Source organism: Malaclemys terrapin, chromosome 22 (assembly GCF_027887155.1).
Source record: "Malaclemys terrapin pileata isolate rMalTer1 chromosome 22, rMalTer1.hap1, whole genome shotgun sequence".
Taxonomy (NCBI): Eukaryota; Metazoa; Chordata; order Testudines; family Emydidae; genus Malaclemys; species Malaclemys terrapin.
The window spans coordinates 10,800,405-10,818,054 of NC_071526.1; the positions used below are offsets into that span (position 1 = coordinate 10,800,405).

The window sequence follows — 17,650 nt, forward strand, 5'->3', positions numbered from 1 at the left end:
TAATAATGTTTCTTTGGTTCAATGTTGTCATTTGGATTCCCACTAAATCCCGCTGGGCCAGAGGGAACTATTCTGGTTTACACTGGCTGGGGAGCTGCCTTCCTGACTGGAAATGAATTTGATGAGGGGGTTTCTTGTTTGCTATGTGGGAGCACCAGTGCTCCTCGCTGACTTGAACTGGGAACAAGCGGACTCTAGTAGTTAGAGTCAGCAAGTGAGCGTCAGGACCCCTGGGCTATTTTCCCAATTGTGCCACTGACACTTTAACCTTTAGCCCACCTTAACCTCAGTTTCCATTACATATATATTTAATACCCATGGTAGCCGCCTGCCTCACAGGGCTGTTGTGAAAATTAATATTTGTAAACAGGGGCGGCTCCAGGCACCAGCGCAGCAAGTGCGTGCCTGGGGCAGCAAGCCGCGTGGGGCTGCCTGCCGGTCGCTGTGCGGGCGGCAGTCAGGCAGCCTTTGGCGGCGTTTCTGCAGGAGGTCCGCTGGTCCCGCGGTTTCGGCGGCAATTCGACGGTGAGTACGCCGAAGGTGCGGGACCGGCAGACCTCCCGCAGAACCGCCGCCGAATCCACGTGACCGGGTGGACCTCCCGCAGAACCGCCGCCAAATCCACGTGAGCGGGGCGGACCTCCCGCAGAACCGCCGCTGAAGGCTGCCTGACTGCCATGCTTGGAGTGGCAAACAAACATAGAGTGCAAAGTGCCTTAAGAGTGTAGCCTACAGGTAGAGGTATTTACAAGAGTGTAAATTAAGGCAGTAATGGAATAAGCCTACTAGACCTTAGCTAAACAAAGCATAAGGCGCAAAACCCTTAGCATAAGCAGCTAACCAGGAGTAACCCTAGCTCATAAGATATCACAAGATGCTAGTTTATACCAGCCTGGGATATTTTCCATTAGGAACATGAGCAGATGCCTGACCACAAGCGTGCCGTGGTAACTAACTGAGGTATGTGCTGAAAAGCTTGAGTGAAAAGGAACGACAAATCAGGGGAAAGGGCTGAACCCCCCACTGAATGTGCCTTAGGCAGAATGGCATCAGCGTAACACATTGTAAAAGTTGTGTCCCGGCCTGTGTGCCTTGGGAGGTGTAACTCTTGGGAGATGCCAGGATGACGACCACCGGTGCGGTGATGATGATGTTCAGGATGATGATGACTGATACTTCGGGTCCTTTTGCAAGGGATGGTGGGATGATGTGGATGCTCAGACGCACGTGCTGTTTGATTTCTATCTGCCTTGCTGGGTTTGGCACTTTATCAATTGTGTGAATAAGACAATTGCAGATTCAGAAGGTTTTTCCTAAGTGTAAGTGGGGCAACCGTGCGGGACAGCAAGGTTCCCAACTAACCTGTAATTCTAATAATGCTGGGCCTGATCTTGGGACAAAGATCTACCAAACCTCTATGTCTTAACTGGGAATTCTTAGGCAATACACAGTCAATAGGCCAGGGAACAAGGTCCTGAGATGAAAGAGAATCTCCTCCCATCTCTTTCCTGGGCCCTGATGATCACAGTCTTCCATGCCCTTCTGTCCTTTTTACTGCTTCCCTTCTCCCCTCTTCCCAGCCTTCCAGCTCCTTGCAAAGCATCACAGGATTTGGAATTCAATCCGCCGGTGTCTTTGCAGGCTGTAGGCTAGTTTCCTGGATGTTAGTTTCCCAGGTCCAGATTCTGCTGTCTGCTATGTCTGTGAAGTCAATGGGATTACCTCGCTATGGGGGGGGAGGGCAGAATTTGGCCCGTGGCCTATAGGGAAAGTGTGAGGGCAGGGACTGTGCAGGTATCCCAAACACCAATATACTGAATGATGATGGCCTGGTTTTCAAAGGTCCTGAGCACCTGCAGCTTCCGTTGACTTCAGTGAGGCTTCAAAAGCTCAGTACTTCCAAAAGACTGTGGAGTGTCTCTGCAATCCCAGTGTCGCGACATCTCCTGGTTTCTAGCCCCAGGTCCCTGCCATCCATGCTGGGTCCCTGGCTCTACTCCCTCCCTCTCCTGTCCTCTGTCCCTCCTTATCCTTTCAACCAGTGACCGTCCCATGCCCCTTGCCCCTTCCCCGGTGCTAATTCAATCAAATCTTTGCCATCCAACTCCCTAGCTGCCCCCACTCTGAGTGGGCTCCCGCTCCCATTCCCTGCTCCTGGCTCTCTCATCAGACTGTTTCCATGTCATTAATCCCCACTTTTTGTTCCTATTTGCCTTCTTAATCCTCCTTATTCTCATTTTCTTCTCAAGCCTCCCTGCCTTGCAAGTTCCCTTATGAATGGCTGCTAGGGTCAGGCCGGTCAAGGTGGGGATTTTCCCTTGTAAGGGAGACAGGCTGATACCAAGATGATTCAAGGATCACGCCACCCCCTCTGCGGCTTCTGCCTCCACCTGACTGGGTTAAAAGGCTTGTGTTCTAATCGGGGGATGGGGAGGTCTTTCATCAGTGGCACACAGGCTAGCTTGTGGGAGCTGGATGGCTCCAGGTATCAGTCGTGGGCTACCGAACCTTTCGCTTTCGCAGCCTGTGCCAGCAGGGACCACACACTCTACCAGCTGAGGCTGTTCCATGCCATGAGTGAGATGAAGTGGAAGGTCTCAGTCGGGTTCCTAAGAGAGAGGTATTCATTCATTAATTGCCCTCCTTCCCATCTTGCCCTGGTTCCCGGTGTCAGCAGTGGCCAAGGGAGAACGAACTCCCCTCTTGCCCTGAGATGTGGGGTCACTCCAGGACCAGGCACCTTGGCAGCCTGGCATGGGGGCAGCTTGCCTACTCGGGGTATAAACTTAGAGCCGTGGTCTCCAGGGCTGGGAAGCCGGCATCCTTCACGAGCATGAAATTCTCTTGAAAGAGAAACCACAGAGCAAAGATGATTTTTTTTTCTTCGTGCCCTTTACTGCTCCTTTGAAGTTCACCTTTAAAAAACCAAACCAAACTCTCCCTGCATTTTGGATCTGAGCTCAGCACATGGGAAACTGCAGCGCTCCGGAGTCGGGGAGAAAACGAGCCGGAGTGTTGTACATCTAAGGACAGCTCCTGCTCCGTCTGAAGTCAGTGGGACAATTGCTGCTGATTTCAATGTGTGCCAGAATGATCCTATGACACACGTCAAACCCTGACATTCCCTGAACAATGATGTTCATGGGAAGCAGCCCTTCTTTGTAATGATACGAAGAAGAGCCTGCTTTGATCACCCACTGATTTCCTCAACTCCTAACAAAAGCACTAAAGGGAAATAATCTAACAGTTTGGAAATGCATGTTTCATGTTCCCTAGCAGTCTAAGCCAGGGTCTGGAAAGTACCTGGGAGTCCTTCCTGTCTCTGCCACTGACTATACATGTGACCGTCAACAAATTACTTCACCTCACTGTGACTCAGTTTCCCCATCTATCAAATGGGAATAATATGTCCCTCACAGTGGAGTTGTGAGCCTTAATTAATGTTTGCAACAAGCTTTGAGATCCTCCAAGGGAAGGTAAGAAAGGAATGCTGATTATTATTAGTCCAACCACGTATAAACCCACATTTTAGGTAAGTACGAGAGAACAGATAAACCACACAATAGGAAGGGATTATTGAGCAAACACTTGGTTTAGCCTAATACGTTCATTATTTTTATTATTGTTATCTGTATTACAATAGACCGGGCCCCAGCTGAGAATGAGGCCTGTTTTGCTAGGATCTGTAGAAACACATAAGGAGAGAGTGTCAGTCCTGCCTGCCCCACTGAATTCACAGATCTCTGACCCCACGGCACCTCCAATGCAGTACCAGACCCAGACTTGCAACACACCAACTTGCATGGGAGTAAATCTGGGCACAGCTGGGATGATGGGCATCACGGCTCACTGCAATAAAGAAGTGGGACAGGAAAGACTAGGGTGGAAACAATGGATTGGAGAGCAAGGCAATAGTCCAGATGGTAGGGTGATACAGAACAGGAGGGCAACTGTGATCTCAATGAGTCCAGCTTCCATCCTTAGGACTGTAAGTCAGGGGCCCATTTCACATTTGGGTGCTCAAATAGGTACCTTCCAAGGGATCATGAGAGATGCTGGGTGTTCGGCACCTCTCTGGCAAGCTCTGTCCCCATGTGTTTGTCCACATAGGGAACCGGGTAACCCACCTTAGCGGCCCAGATCTGGAAACTGTGTCCCAAGGGGCCAAATCTTAGATTCTTGAAGTGAATGGAGTCTTTGCCCTTCAAAGGGAATAGGATTTGGCCCACATCTACACCTCTAGGGGGCCACAATGCAGGCCACAGACTTCCACAGTGCAGCCTTTGACTGTATCTTTAATACAGAGATGCAGCATCCAGAGACTACAGGTCCCATCATGCAATGCTCAATCTTGGCTTAGCCGCTTGGATTAATCTGAAGCTTTGCATGCTGGGATCAGTAGTCTTTGGAGCCCAACATCTGGATTAAAAATAAATGCAGGTCCAATCTGCTGCCTTTTGTGCAGATTAAGGGTGGGATTTTCAGAAGCATTTAAGGGGTTTAGAAGCACAAATCCCACTGAAAGTCAGGGAGACTTGTGCTCCTAAATCCCTGGAAAATCAATCCCTAAGTAATTAAGTGCATCCCTTGAGCTCCTGGCTAATCACAGCCACATCCTGGAACCCCTCTGCTCTCCAGAGACCAGGGCTGCTCCTAACATCCCTGCTACATTTGAGCTGTTTTAAAGATACAAGGAAACTGACATCATTGCTTCCTTTGAAGCACGAGCTATAAATGACAACATCAGGGTTTTAATTAACAGTGTTTTGGAAGTGCTGTGTTTGATGTCTATAAAATATTAAAAGGAATCCAAAGCCAAGTTTGTACTTGGGTAATTTTATTCTCCTGCGAGTGCATTGCACAAAATAAATAAATAAATAAAAAGCTAAATCTGTCTTTTAAGTAACAATATTTCTGTTACGTCTGAAAGGGATTTCTTTCTGGCTCAAATGTCAGGAGCCTGCATCTTCGGAGCAGCAGGTTACTTTAGTGAACAGGGGGATGAGCAGACCACAGCTTCTTGAGAACTCCAGAGGGACAGAAGTTCCATCATGGAAGGAGCTGTCATCACCTGTTGACGAGCAAGGGGAAACAAGTGAATGGGCCAGGCCTCATTTGCATTTCTATTATATGACAGTTTGGGGGTGTTTTGATCAAATTTCAATTAAGTTTTAATTTGGGGGGCAATTAAATGTTGTTACCCCTGTCAAGGAGGAAAAGGGCAAGAGGGTGGCACCCACAGTGCATGAGAAAGAGATCACCCTAACCTAAACCACAGTCAGGCATGGTTGGGTATCAGAGCCCAGCTAAAGCTAACAAAAGGGGAAGGGAAAGGGTTGTCATTTTTTGTGGGGAGTGTTTTCTTTGTGGTAAGATCTCGATCTCTAGATACACAGCGTAGAACAAAGTCTGCATTTCAGTGTGTGTAATAAATCATGTAGAGGATAAGTATAAGGTGGCCTGGGTGGAAACCTCAGAGAGCTATATCCCAGCTGAGGACTCTGGTGTTGGCCTTCCTACCTAGCATGAAAGCTGTCATCACTTCAGCTGGGGTAGATGGTTGGGTACAACAGCCCCTGGCGTAGCCCAAGGAACGCTTCCCTTCGGGGCTGGAGATGGACCTGCCTGGATTTTGGACTCCGCCAAGCCTGGAGAACAAACTGTAAGTGGAGCAGTCTGGAGGAGGGCAGGGGCTAGTGCTGGAAGGAACGTGTTGCCTCTTTACTTCCTTGCAACTGTGAGAGGAGGCTTGAGGTTAAGACTATTGCCAAGGCACCTGGGTGGAGGTGTTGGGAGGGAGTCCGTCGTGCCCAATAGCAAGTGTTGATTTGTTAATTGCTGGCTTTCCCAAGGTTACTCTGTGTCCCCTTCTTCCCCCCCCCCGCCCAAGTTCTCTTTGTTTGAACCCCCTGGACTCAGTGCTTGCGAGCGGGGAAGTATTGCCAGGGAAGGTAATTTAGTTTTCCCAGGTTTGTAAGTGGGGGCTTGAGCCAGTGTTATTCCAGGTCTCAGAACCCCTAGGTGATAATTGAACCTGGATCCTTTTACTGCCAACAATATCTGCAGAAGGGTTATGTAACTATATAGACCAGTATTGTTAAAGCAGTCCAACTTGTCTGTGAAGGTGTGACCGGGCTTCCAATGGGGAGCCAGCTGTGGTCACTCAATTAGGGTGAACTGCAAAGAACGGGGCAGCCAATCCCCATAAAACTGGTGGATATTCCAATACTTAGATTCACCAAACCAGCATAAAACAGCTTCTTTATTACCTTACTGGTTACTCAGAAGTCCAAACAACACAGTTCCCTTCAAGTGATCCTGCCTCAGGCCTCCATCCAGGTTCCCACATCAAATATGATGAAAATTTCTGTAAATCTTATTTTGTCACATAAAAGAACAGGTTCTACCAATCCTAGGGTTACCATACGTCCTCTTTTTCCCGGACATGTCCGGCTTTTCGGCAGTCAAACCCCCGTCCGGGGGGAATTGCCAAAAAGCGGAACATGTCCGGGAAAATGGCGGCTCTGTTTAAGAGCCCGGCTGCCTGAACGCTACCGGCTTCGGGCAGCCCCGTGCCTGGAGACCCTGCGCCGCTGGAGCCCGGGAGGGGAAGTGCCCGGCTGGGGGCGCAGGGTCTGGAGGCACGGGGCTGCCCGAAGCCGGTAGCGCTCCGGCAGCCCGGCTCTTAAATAGAGCCGCCGGGACTGGAGCCTCCAGTCGCTGGGGCTGTGTGTAACTGACACTGTGTCAGTTACACACAGCCCCAGCCGCTGGAGGCTCTGTTTAAGAGCCGGGCTGCCCGAGCGCTACCGGCTTCGGGCAGCCCCCTTGCCTCCAGACCCTGTGCCCCCAGCCGGGCACTTCCCCTCCCGGGCTCCGGCGGCGTAGGGTCTCCAGGCACGGGGCTGCCTGAAGCCGGTAGCTCTCGGGCAGCCCGGCTCTGTGTAACTGACACTGTGTCAGTTACACACAGCCCCAGCGACTGGAGGCTCCAGTCCCCGCGTCTCTATTTAAGAGCCGGGCTGCCCGAGCGCTACCGGCTTCGGGCAGCCCCGTGCCTCCGGACCCTGCGCCGCCGGAGCCCGGGAGGGGAAGTGCCCGGCTGGGGGCGCAGGGTCTGGAGGCACGGGGCTGCCCGAAGCCGGTAGCGCTTGGGCAGCCCAGCTCTTAAACAGAGCGGGGGCGGCTGGAGCCTCCAGCCCCCGGGGCTCTGTGTAACTGACCCAGTGTCAGTTACACAGAGCCAAAGAGGAGAAAAGCCTCCAGCCCCCGGGGCTCTGTGTAACTGACACAGTGTCAGTTACACACAGCCCCAGCCGCTGGAGGCTCTGTTTAAGAACCGGGCTGCCCGAGAGCTACCGGCTTCGGGCAGCCCCCTTGCCTCCAGACCCTGTGCCCCCAGCTGGGCACTTCCCCTCCCGGGTTCCGGCGGCGCAGGGTCCGGAGGCACGGGGGCTGCCCAAAGCCGGTAGCGCTGGGGCAGCCCGGCTCTTAAACAGAGCCTAAGAGGAGCAGAGCCTCCAGCTGCGGGGGCTCTGCTCCTCTTCGGCTCTGTGTAACTTATACAGTGTAAGTTACGCAGAGCCGCCGGAGCCCCGGAGGGGAAGTGCCCGGCTGGGGGCACAGGGTCCGGAGGCATGGGGGCTGCCCAAAGCCCGAGCGCTACCGGCTTCACGGTTTGCTGGGCAGCCCCCAGACCCTGCGCCCCCGGCTGGGCGCTTCCCCTCCCGGGCACCAGCTGCGCTGGGGAAGCGCCGGCTGGGGGCGCAGGGTCTGGGGGCTGCCCGGGAAACCGTGATGCTGGTAGCACTGGGGCAGCCCTTTCCCCCTGGCTGGGAGTGGGAGGGAGGAGGGGGCGGAGTTAGGGTGGGGGAAGGGGCGGAGTTGGGGCGGGGCTAGGGGTGGGGAAATGGGCGGGGCCATGGCCCGTGGAGGGTCCTCTTTTTTTATTTATGAGATATGGTAACCCTAACCAATCCCAAAGGATCGGACGGATTACCTCCCAGGTTAATGAATGTTTCAGATCGTACCCAAACACATGCTACAGCCAATTCTTATTAACTAAACTAAAATTTATTAAAAACAAAAGAGAGTATAGTTAAAAGATCATTATACATACAGACGTGAGTTCAGTTAATTGAGGTGCAGATTCACAGCAGAGATGGTGAGCTTTGTAGTTGCGAAGAGTTCCTTTAGAATTCAGTTCCTAGGTCACAGTCCAATGTCCAAATCTCATATTCAGGGCGTACCAGCATAACCGGGACCTCAGTCTTGCGACTCAAACTTCCCCGATGAAGTCGAAGCAGATCTGAGATGCCAGAATCAAGATCCAAGGATCTTTTATACAATTTCATGTCCTCTTTGACAAGTTGGGATTTCCTCCGGGAACAAAAGGTAATTAGGATGACTGTGAAGGAGGTCCATCACCGGTACTTAGCTATACGAATTAACATGAGGCCATTGGCTTGTTTCTCCACCGTTCACAGTACATTTCAAAGAGAGATGAATACCGAGATATCCCGTGTTTACAATTCATTTAATGATAGGATGTTCTTTTGACCTCTGAATTATCAGAATACAGCATAGGCAGGGACGGTTGATTAGATTGTGGACCCTACTCATACATATGTAAATACACAAAAACACAAACATTCTCTCCCTACATGTCTTTTGAGGGTTATTTATTTTGCAGGATGTTTAACCCTTTCTAGCCATGCCTCACAGAAGGCCTAAATTGTAAGCCGGGCTATTATATAGTATGATAGTATGCTCATGTCTAGGGTAATGTCTAGAAACTTAGAATCCTCTCTTACCAAGCACTTCCTGAAAGTAGAAGCCTGTATATGTGGAGGAAGGAATAAAGCCCGAATGCTGCACCGTAGTGCCTCTTATTAGGCTTGAACACGGACTTGCCAAAGATCACACGGGCAGAGCAGCCTGAAGAACTGAACTCGGCTCTTTGGAGTCCTAGTTTAGTGCCTTAGCCACAAAACTCTCCGTCCTTTCTGTGGGCACTCTGTATAACCTGTTCAAGCAAAAGGAGCCCGGGAGCCCAACTAATTACTGTAATGAATTTAATTAGAGAAGATGGTAGGGGGGGAGGAATGTCATCAGAAGGAGATGGAGTCAGTCAGCATGGTCTTTCCCTGCAGGAAAAATGTTTAATTATAGCAAGAATATAAAGTCATTTTGCATTTGCAGACAAGGAGTCATTAAAAAGAAGGCCAGATCCTCAGGGGTGTAAATCGACGTGTTGACTTCAATGGAGTTGTGCTGAGTTACACCTGCTGAGGATATCTGGGGGCTCCGCTCAAATCTTGGCCCAGCTTTCCCAAAAGCATTCTCCCACCTCTGTCTCCCAAGCCTATAGAGAGATACATAGATAGATATAGCTAATTGTGTCAAGATGCGGGGGCATTACCAGGTCTCTGGTTAACCTCCTTTTAGTTCCTCTTGCCTGGGGGCTCCAGAAAGGAATATATATATTGGATAACCAGCAAAGAGAGAGTCCTCATCAGCATTGTTTCACCCCAACAAACTTAAGTGACGTGTGGTTAGTGTTAATGTATTGATTTCAAAACCCATGCTGATCAAATATCTATCTGTCCCCAGCAGCAGTCTTATTTGTAAGGAGGTTTGTTTCTAGCATCTGCTGGAAAGAGATGGGGTTTCAAATGGAAGACACAAGGGAGGGGTGGTTTGGTTTCATTAGAACACGAGCAGACAGAGATATTGGGAATCTGAGGCGTCGCCCATCACCTGGTCTCTCTCCCTCCCTTCCTCTCGCTTTCTCCGACTGGAATCTCTGCCCCACTTAGTTCTGCTCATGATCTGATAATTCCATTCTCTGAGATCACTGCCTTCACCATGGCAATGCAATTGACCTGATTTGTAGGGAAGTTACATTGGCATCCTTGCCAGTTGGCACCAGGCCGTCATCAAACTGTTATCAATATTTTAAGTGCCATCTTAAAAACAAAAAAGGCTAAACTGGCTTTCAAAGCCCCAATGTGTGTAGGAAATGAAACCAATATCCGAGGCCTGATTCTCCTCCCTCTGACACCCCGTTAGGTCCACTGAGCTGTAGTAGAAGTGAGATCAATGTGGTGTTTTGGAAACCAGTTTAAGATGACCAACTTTGTCCTGTCTAGTTTTTAATGGGGGAAAGTGCAGGTTTCCCACTTGGGGGACCATTCCCCAGTCTAGCAGATCTTGTGACTTCTCAGGAAAGGTTTCCCGACAATCAGCTTTCATTTCCCGTTTGCTTGTTTTCATCCCGTTGCTCATAGCTGGAGACCCGCAACTGAGCTCCTGCACTTTAGGACGGGGCAGCTTCTCCCTTCTTTAGCTCCTTGCTGGCAGATTTCCAGCCCCGCTGCAACAGGACCTCACAACCTCCAGGAGTCTCCTCATCGGAGCTGCCAGGCAGAATGTCCTCCAGCTGCATACTCAGCATGGCCAACTATGTAGCTGCTGTTCCATGGCACAAACAGAAGCCCAATTAGCACTGAGTGTCACAATGGGTCAGGCCTTCAGATAATGTCCAAAAGCCTCATGGGAAAGAGGATAGATTTTACTATCCCTTGTGTGTCTCTGCAGATCAGATGAGAAGCTGGCCTGGCTTCTGTGATCAATGAATCCCAGTTAGGAGCCCAATCCAAACTGGCATCGAGCCTTGGCTCTTCAATCTCGTTATTGCGCCAGAAGATCACGTGCCGTAAGGGGACCAGAATGCATGTGTTGAAGTTAATCCTTTTACGGAAAGCTCTTGTAAATGCCAAATGATCCCTTATGGGGGTGAAATGTGAGCAGCAACATAAGCACAAGGAAAGTGCCCCCAGTGCACTCCACGCCGGGCACGGGGGCCAGGAGCTGGGCAGGGAACATTCGTTCAACATCGACTTCGAGGGAAGAGAGCCACCTACTGAATCATCCACCCCACTCCCTTCAGCGCCAGTCCTGGCAGCTCCCCCATCCCAGAGCAGGACTCAGGGAGATTAGTTAGGGCCGCTTGACATTTTTTGGTCAACCCTTTTTTTTTTCCAATGAAAAATGGAGTTTCAGCAAAACAGCGACCTCATCGAGGTTTTCATCCAAAAGTGAAATTCCCAAATGTTTCAGTTTGGGGGCTTGTTTTGTTTTTAAGAAAACCTAGGGGGCAAAAGTCCACAAAAAGGGGAAATTTTCATTGATTTTATTTATTTATTTATTTGCAGGGGGAAAATATAAGAATTTCCCAGCCAGCTCGAGGGCTGTGTTTGTAAAGCCTGGGAGGATCAATCCCAGCACAAGGGGAAGGGCTGTGAACACAAGGGGGGTGCATCTTTGTGTTCTGTGTTTGTACAGCGCCTAGCACAATGAGGCGCTGGTGCGTGGCTGGGGCTCCCAGTCACTACGGTAATACAAATAATAACAATAAAGTCTTTACACACACACACACACACACAAATTGATTCCTCCGTGGGAGATTTTGCTGCAGATTGAACTCTGATAGATTCAATACCTGCTGCCCAGCCAAAGTGCAGAAGGGTCGACCCCAGCAAGCGCCCTTCTATCTCCTACCCATACACAGGATCAATTTCATTGCCCTTGTGCTTAGAAACCAACCAGGGACAACACAAAATCCCCTCCCCAGGCCATGGAATAAATATGTAAAAAACTGCAGAGGCCGATTTAATCAAGAGCAGCCAGAAGAGAAGCCGCCCTGGGACCGGCTGATTAGAGAGGGGAGTCATTCTGGGCAAAAGTGAGATGAGGCCTTGAACAAATCTGCAACATTTTCAATCATTTCTCCTCTCCTGTGCACTAAACTCATTTTATCCTGCCAGCTTTATGGTGCTGAGAATGATCTATAGCGACACCACATTACTTTGGTGTGTACCAGCCACATAAATACTTGCTGCGAAGGAGGGGATGGGGGGGGGGGGGGGCGGAATCAGCAGCTGGGGAAAGAGAAGAAAGCTGGGAATGTTACAAAACTGCAGAGGCCAGCACCCCAGCAACCTGCTGTTCCCTTCCCCAGCCCTAACGCTCTGCACCAAAGCACCATGCCATGCATCCCCAGCTCTCTGCACCCCTCAGCACTCTGCTCCACGCACTCGTTCTTTGCTCCCACCCCTCAACTCTCCCTTCCCCGTTGTCTCCACACCCTGAGATTTCCATCCCCCTGATCTCTCCCCCAGTTTTCTGCTTCCCCTCTGACCCTCCCCAGAGCTTTCACACACTCTCTATCCCCACCCTTCCTGCTCTCTATTCCCCCGCCCCAGCTCTGTACTTGCTGCCTGTCTCCTCCACTTATCCTCCTTCTATCCCCACATTGTAACTGCAACCTTCTCCCTAGTTCCTACGGCCTGCCAGGCCCACTCACCCCTGCCTTGCAACACCCGGGCAGAGGAGAGGGAGCGCCGTCTAGTGCTTAGAGCTCACAGCTGTGCATCCAGATACCTGGGTTTTGTTCTTAGCTCTGCTTCTGGTTCCCTGGTTGACCTTAGGCAAGTTGCTTCCCCAATCTGTGCCTCGGTTTCTCCACCTGTGAACTAGGGATGATAGCACTGTCCTGCCTTACTGAGGCCATGTGTGGCTTCATTAATAACTGGCTCGTGTACTTGCTGCTTTGGGACAGATCTGTTCTTCACTCTCCCCTGCCCCATAGCTGGGGCCACCCAGATCCTCCTCAGGGACAACTTACAAGGGTACAGAGCTGATGCCTTGTGCTCCGTTGGAAGGCTTAGCCTGTTTCAGAAACTATCAGAGACTGTGGCGAGAAGCAGCCGTCTTCAAAATAATTTGGCCCGGCCCAGCAGAGCCCAGCAGACAGAGCCCTGTTCTTAGCCCCATGCGGGAGATGTATAAACAAAGGTGCGACCTGGAGAGGCGCCCTGGGGAGTGGTGAATTTGGAGGGGGGGCAGATTCTTGAATGCATGAATGCGGCCGCCTGTTTACAAAGTGACTCCCGAACACACACGCCTGTGTGCACAACGCTGAGCTTGTGTCTGCGTTCTGGGCTTGTTATCAGAGCAGGAAGGTCGTATGAAAGACTCTGCTTTTGCATTCATAAACACGGGCTTTTCCATCCTAGCCAAGGATGGGGGGCTGCGCTGGGGTCAGTGCTGGCTCCAGGCACCAGCCAACCAAGCTCGTGCTTGGGGCGGCACCTGGTAAGGGGCGGCCAATCTTGGGGTGGTGGGGGGGCAGCGCGGCACTCGGCAGGGGTTCAGCAGCTCGGCGGGGGTGTTCAGCGGCGCGGCGCTCCACAGGGAGGGGTTCGGCAGCGTTCCGCGTGGGGGGTGTTCAGCAGTGTGGCGCTCCGCGGGGTTTCGGCGGCGTTCCGCGTGGAGGGCTTCAGCAGTGCGGCGCTCCGCAAGAGGGGGGGTGTTCGGCGGCGTGGCGCTCGGCGGCAGATCAGCAGCTCGGTGGGGGTGTTCGGCAGCGCTCAGTGGGGGTTCAGCAGCTCGGCGGGGGGTGTTCGGCAGTGCGGCGGGGGGCGGGGGGCTGTTTGGCGGCGCTCGGCGGGGGGGTTCGGCGGGGGGCTGTTTGGCGGCGCTCGGCGGGGGGGTTCGGCAGGGCGGGGCGGCGCTTGAGGGGGGTGTTACGGTGGGGCGGCACTTTTTTTGCAGCTTGGGGTGGCAAAAACGTTAGAGCCGGCCCTGCCTGGGGTGCCCAGAGTGTGTTCTAATCCCAGCCCCAAAATCACTTCTTCTCGCCATGCCTCGGTTTCTCCATCTGCCAAACAAGGGAAGACAAAACTTCTCTCTTTCCTTGGGGGGGTCTTGTGAGGCTTCAGGAATTAATGATGAGAGAAGCCCTTTGAAGCTGGGTGTGCTGACAGGTGTCCTAATTAAAGCTTCTCCCTAAGCACAGACACATTCTTCTGGGATGGCTAGAAAGTTGGTTTTACTTAGATCATTTAAACATTTGTTGTATACACACAATGCAGAAGTGGGTGCACACACACCGGCGTGCGCACATGTACAGACACATTCACGCACCATCCTGACAAATTGAAAAACCAAAGGCTTTGAGCCTCTTGTCACGTACACTTGCGTGCAACCCCCCTGAAGTCAGTACAATTACATAGGCAGAAATCCAGAGGAGATGGGGCACAATCAGGCCCTATCCATTGCTACTGCATCAACTGGCCCCCACAACACCGACCACTCCCCAACATTACCGGCCCCAGAGGAAGAGCTGGGTGAAACTGACAAGTTACGGTGCTACTCAGAGCCCATTCCCAGCAGCTGGTAAAGATCACAATGTGTGTCATCCTCCAGGCACCCCACCCTGCCCTGAACACACACACACGATCATGCCAACCCAAACCCACGCACAAATGCCTCTTGCTCCTCCCCCTGCACGTGAGCTAAAGAGGGAGAGAACGGCAGAGCTGAGGGGTGTCCACCAAGAAAGCCCTGGGGACAGAGAGCAAACGCATCTGCGCCAACGCTTCCCAGGTCACTGAGCTGAGCGTGAACCACTGGGATGCAGTCATTCTGACACGATGAGAAATGGGGCTTTGGGGGTGTCCCATCCTCTCCCATCCCCAGCAGGAAAAAGGAGGGACAAGGGCAGGCTTAGGGGCCCAGTGACTCAGGGTCCCCTGGAAGTGACAATGGTGCGGTGACAGACCCTCCCAGGCCACTCCCAACCCACCCTTCTCTAGCTGTATGTTTCTGGCTCCCTCCCCGCAATTTCTGCCTGAGCCCCACAATCCTTTGCGCTTCCCAGCTGCAAAGAATTCTGGGAGACTCTAGGCAGCTGCTGCACGTGGCGCAGAAACAGAGATGGCTTTTGGGAGGCAGAATGACACAGTCGGAGGTTGCTGAGCTGGGGTGTGGGTGGGGGAGAGATTGAAAGGAAACCGAGAGGGAAAGGTTGGCGTGCCAGACGCTGTCATCCCATCAGACACCCATGCTCGGCCCCGGCCAAAGGCCTGGAGATGTACGCAGCTGGCACCGTGAGCCACTCTAGAGCTGCCAGGGGAAGGGAGGCCTGGACTCGCTGCCCGCGTACAAGCCAGTCACGTGTTCTGGGCAGGTTTCTCTAAACATCATGCTAGGAGCTGTGTGTGCTTTGCAGGTTTGGGCTGGCTTCTCCCCTCGTGAGTCCCATGCCCTGTCCTGCCCTGGCGCCTCCCCAGACTTTCAGCTGGCAGCATACCAGCGGTACAGGAATCAGAGGGGAGAGTCACCCTCCACCCTGCCCACGCCTTAGCCTGAAACTCCACCTGAGCGGGAGCAGGTTCAGTCAGAATAAGGCCCTTAGGGTCTGGCTCCCTAGACTGGCAGGCACTGGCTCCCGAGCCCTCTAAGCCTGCAGGGACTGAGTCTGCTTTGTATTCACAAGACCTGTGAGCAGGCCCTGGATGGTTCAGGACATTGGTAATAATGGGCTATGGAGATCTGTCACCTGTAAGTCAATTTCAATCCGGCCTGGGCTGGCGACGACTGATTGTTGTCATCTCTGATGGCCTGAAGTGAGCTGGTGGACCTTGGGCCTGGAGCCAGGGTCAGGTGACCCCATCGCCCCCTTAGTCTTACTCGCTCTCTACTGGCAGCCTCAGCAGAGAAGCTGCATGAACCTTGGTACCTCAACTCCCTTTCACCCCTAGATCTGCTAGCCCGGGGTCAGGCCTGAGGCACATTGCCTGAGCACTGTCAGGGGAGACCCCATGGTGAGCGTTCAGACCATATGGGGATGGGCACCAGTATAAAACCTCAAGAAATGATTTATTCTCATTTGTATTCTGCTAGCACCTCCGAACCCCTGTCCTGGACCGGGAATCTGTGGCGCTGGGGGTTGTAGAGGCGCAGAACAAAGAGATGGCCCCTGCCCCAAAGAGCCGACGATCTAAGGACAAGATGAGAGACACCGGGTGGCTACAGACAGAGAGACGGGGGAGCACCAGGAAACAATGAGACAATACTGGTCGGGGGGCGGGGTCTGGACTGAGACCTAGCCAGTCAGTTGACCTAGGCCGCTACACAACTTATCAGGCACTGAGGGGCTAGGATTCCGGACCTACACAGCTCCACAGCCCATGTCCAGTGGTTATAGGTTACCCCAGAGACTAGTATCTAAGCACAACACATTACTATTGATGTTGTAGGCTGCTGCCCATGACCCCATTGCCAACCTCCGGGATCAAAGACCCCCGTGGTTTTTCCCGGAAGAGACAAAACCTAGACAAAGTGGAGGTTGAACAGTTAATCTTGCTAAGGGACTCCGTAACTGGTTTCACCACTGTGGCAATTTATTCTCAGCCTCCTAGTGTGAACATCCCAAAGGGAGGCTGCCTGTAATTAACAGCCTGTTTTCCAAAGCAAGGGCACTGTGATTTATTTTTCATAAACTGGTCTCCCGAGAGCCAAGCAGCTCTCATTAGTAAACATCCATTTCAGTCTGCCCTTTATGTACATGTTCCCGTACAACGATTCATCCTGGAACCCTGTCTGCTCCAGGAAAAACAGCAGACACGTCTGTATGGAGCTGGAACCCCTCCTGAGCGGGAGGTCTAGAGTAGGGGGCTGGGTGGGAGACAGGAATCCTGCATTCTCTTCCCACCACGGGGAGAGAGGTTCAGAGTTTAGTACAGGGACTGACAGCCAACACTCCTGGGTTCTAGACTCTCTTCTGGGCAGGAGTGTGATCTAGTAGTTAGAGCAGGGGAGGATTTGGAGAAGGAACACCCAGTCCTGCCACTGACTGGCTGTACAATCTGGACTCAATCTCCCTCTGCACCTCGGTTCCCCCTATGTTTATAATAATACTTGTGTACATCAGAGTGGGTTAACAAGGAAAGATTAAAGCCAGCAAGCTACATATGTCTGGTTAGGTTGTCAGTGGCTCTCAAGTTTTCCAGGCTACTGCATCTCTTTCAGGGGTCTGATTTGTCTTTTGTACCCCCAAGTTTCACCTTACTTAAAAACTACTTGCTTACAAAATCAGATGTAAAAATATAAGAGTGTCACAGACACACTGTTGCTAACTTTCTCATTTTTTACCATATAATTATAAAATCAATCAATTGGACTATAATCTTGTGCAGAATCTGAATATGTCACGTGGGCCAAATCAATACAGCAAGCAGGCTGGATCCAGGGATGTGGCATCCCTCGTCTACATGTATCTGAAGGGATTCATCACCGGGGAGGGAGAGGCGTTATGGAGCGTGGCACAGAGAGGTATTCGTAGGGGTAAGTGATTCAAGTGAAGAAAGGGAACATTTAAGATGAATATTAGGCAGCTTGTGACCAACTCCCAAGGGAAAGGGTGGGAGCCCCATCACTCGAGTCATTTAAAACCAGACTGAACAGAGCCCTGGAGAGCAGACTGTGGCGAACAATCCTGAATTGGCCAGAAGGACCTAACAGGTCTTCTCCATCTCTAATCTCTGTGACCCTGCTCCTGCGAGGTGCTGAAAACCCTGAACTCCCGTTGAACCCACAGCCGGGGCAGGTGCTGCTTTCTAGTGGGTGTGTTTACAAGACTAGTTCTGGGGACCCATGGGGAGGAGGGGGGAAGAATCCAGCTCAGTGTGTGCAAAATGATTTGAGATCCTGGCATGAAATGCACTGCAGAGCACAGTGAATGATTCAATATTAGTTATTATTTTATGATTAGAATCCGTGTTACTTAGGGGGACCAGACAGC

General features: G+C 51.8%; 1 protein-coding gene across 1 annotated transcript in view; it reads left to right on the top strand.

Annotated features, from left to right (window-relative positions):
* The first annotated feature begins 5,504 nt into the window (after positions 1-5,504).
* PAFAH2 (platelet activating factor acetylhydrolase 2) overlaps positions 5,505-17,650 on the top strand; it is a 32,605-nt gene continuing 20,459 nt past the window's right edge. The window contains exons 1-2 of the mRNA XM_054011965.1: positions 5,505-5,662; positions 8,243-8,394. Of these exons, the coding sequence (XP_053867940.1) occupies positions 8,314-8,394 (81 nt within the window). The 5' untranslated portion in view covers positions 5,505-5,662; positions 8,243-8,313. The remainder of the gene's footprint in view (positions 5,663-8,242; positions 8,395-17,650) is intronic.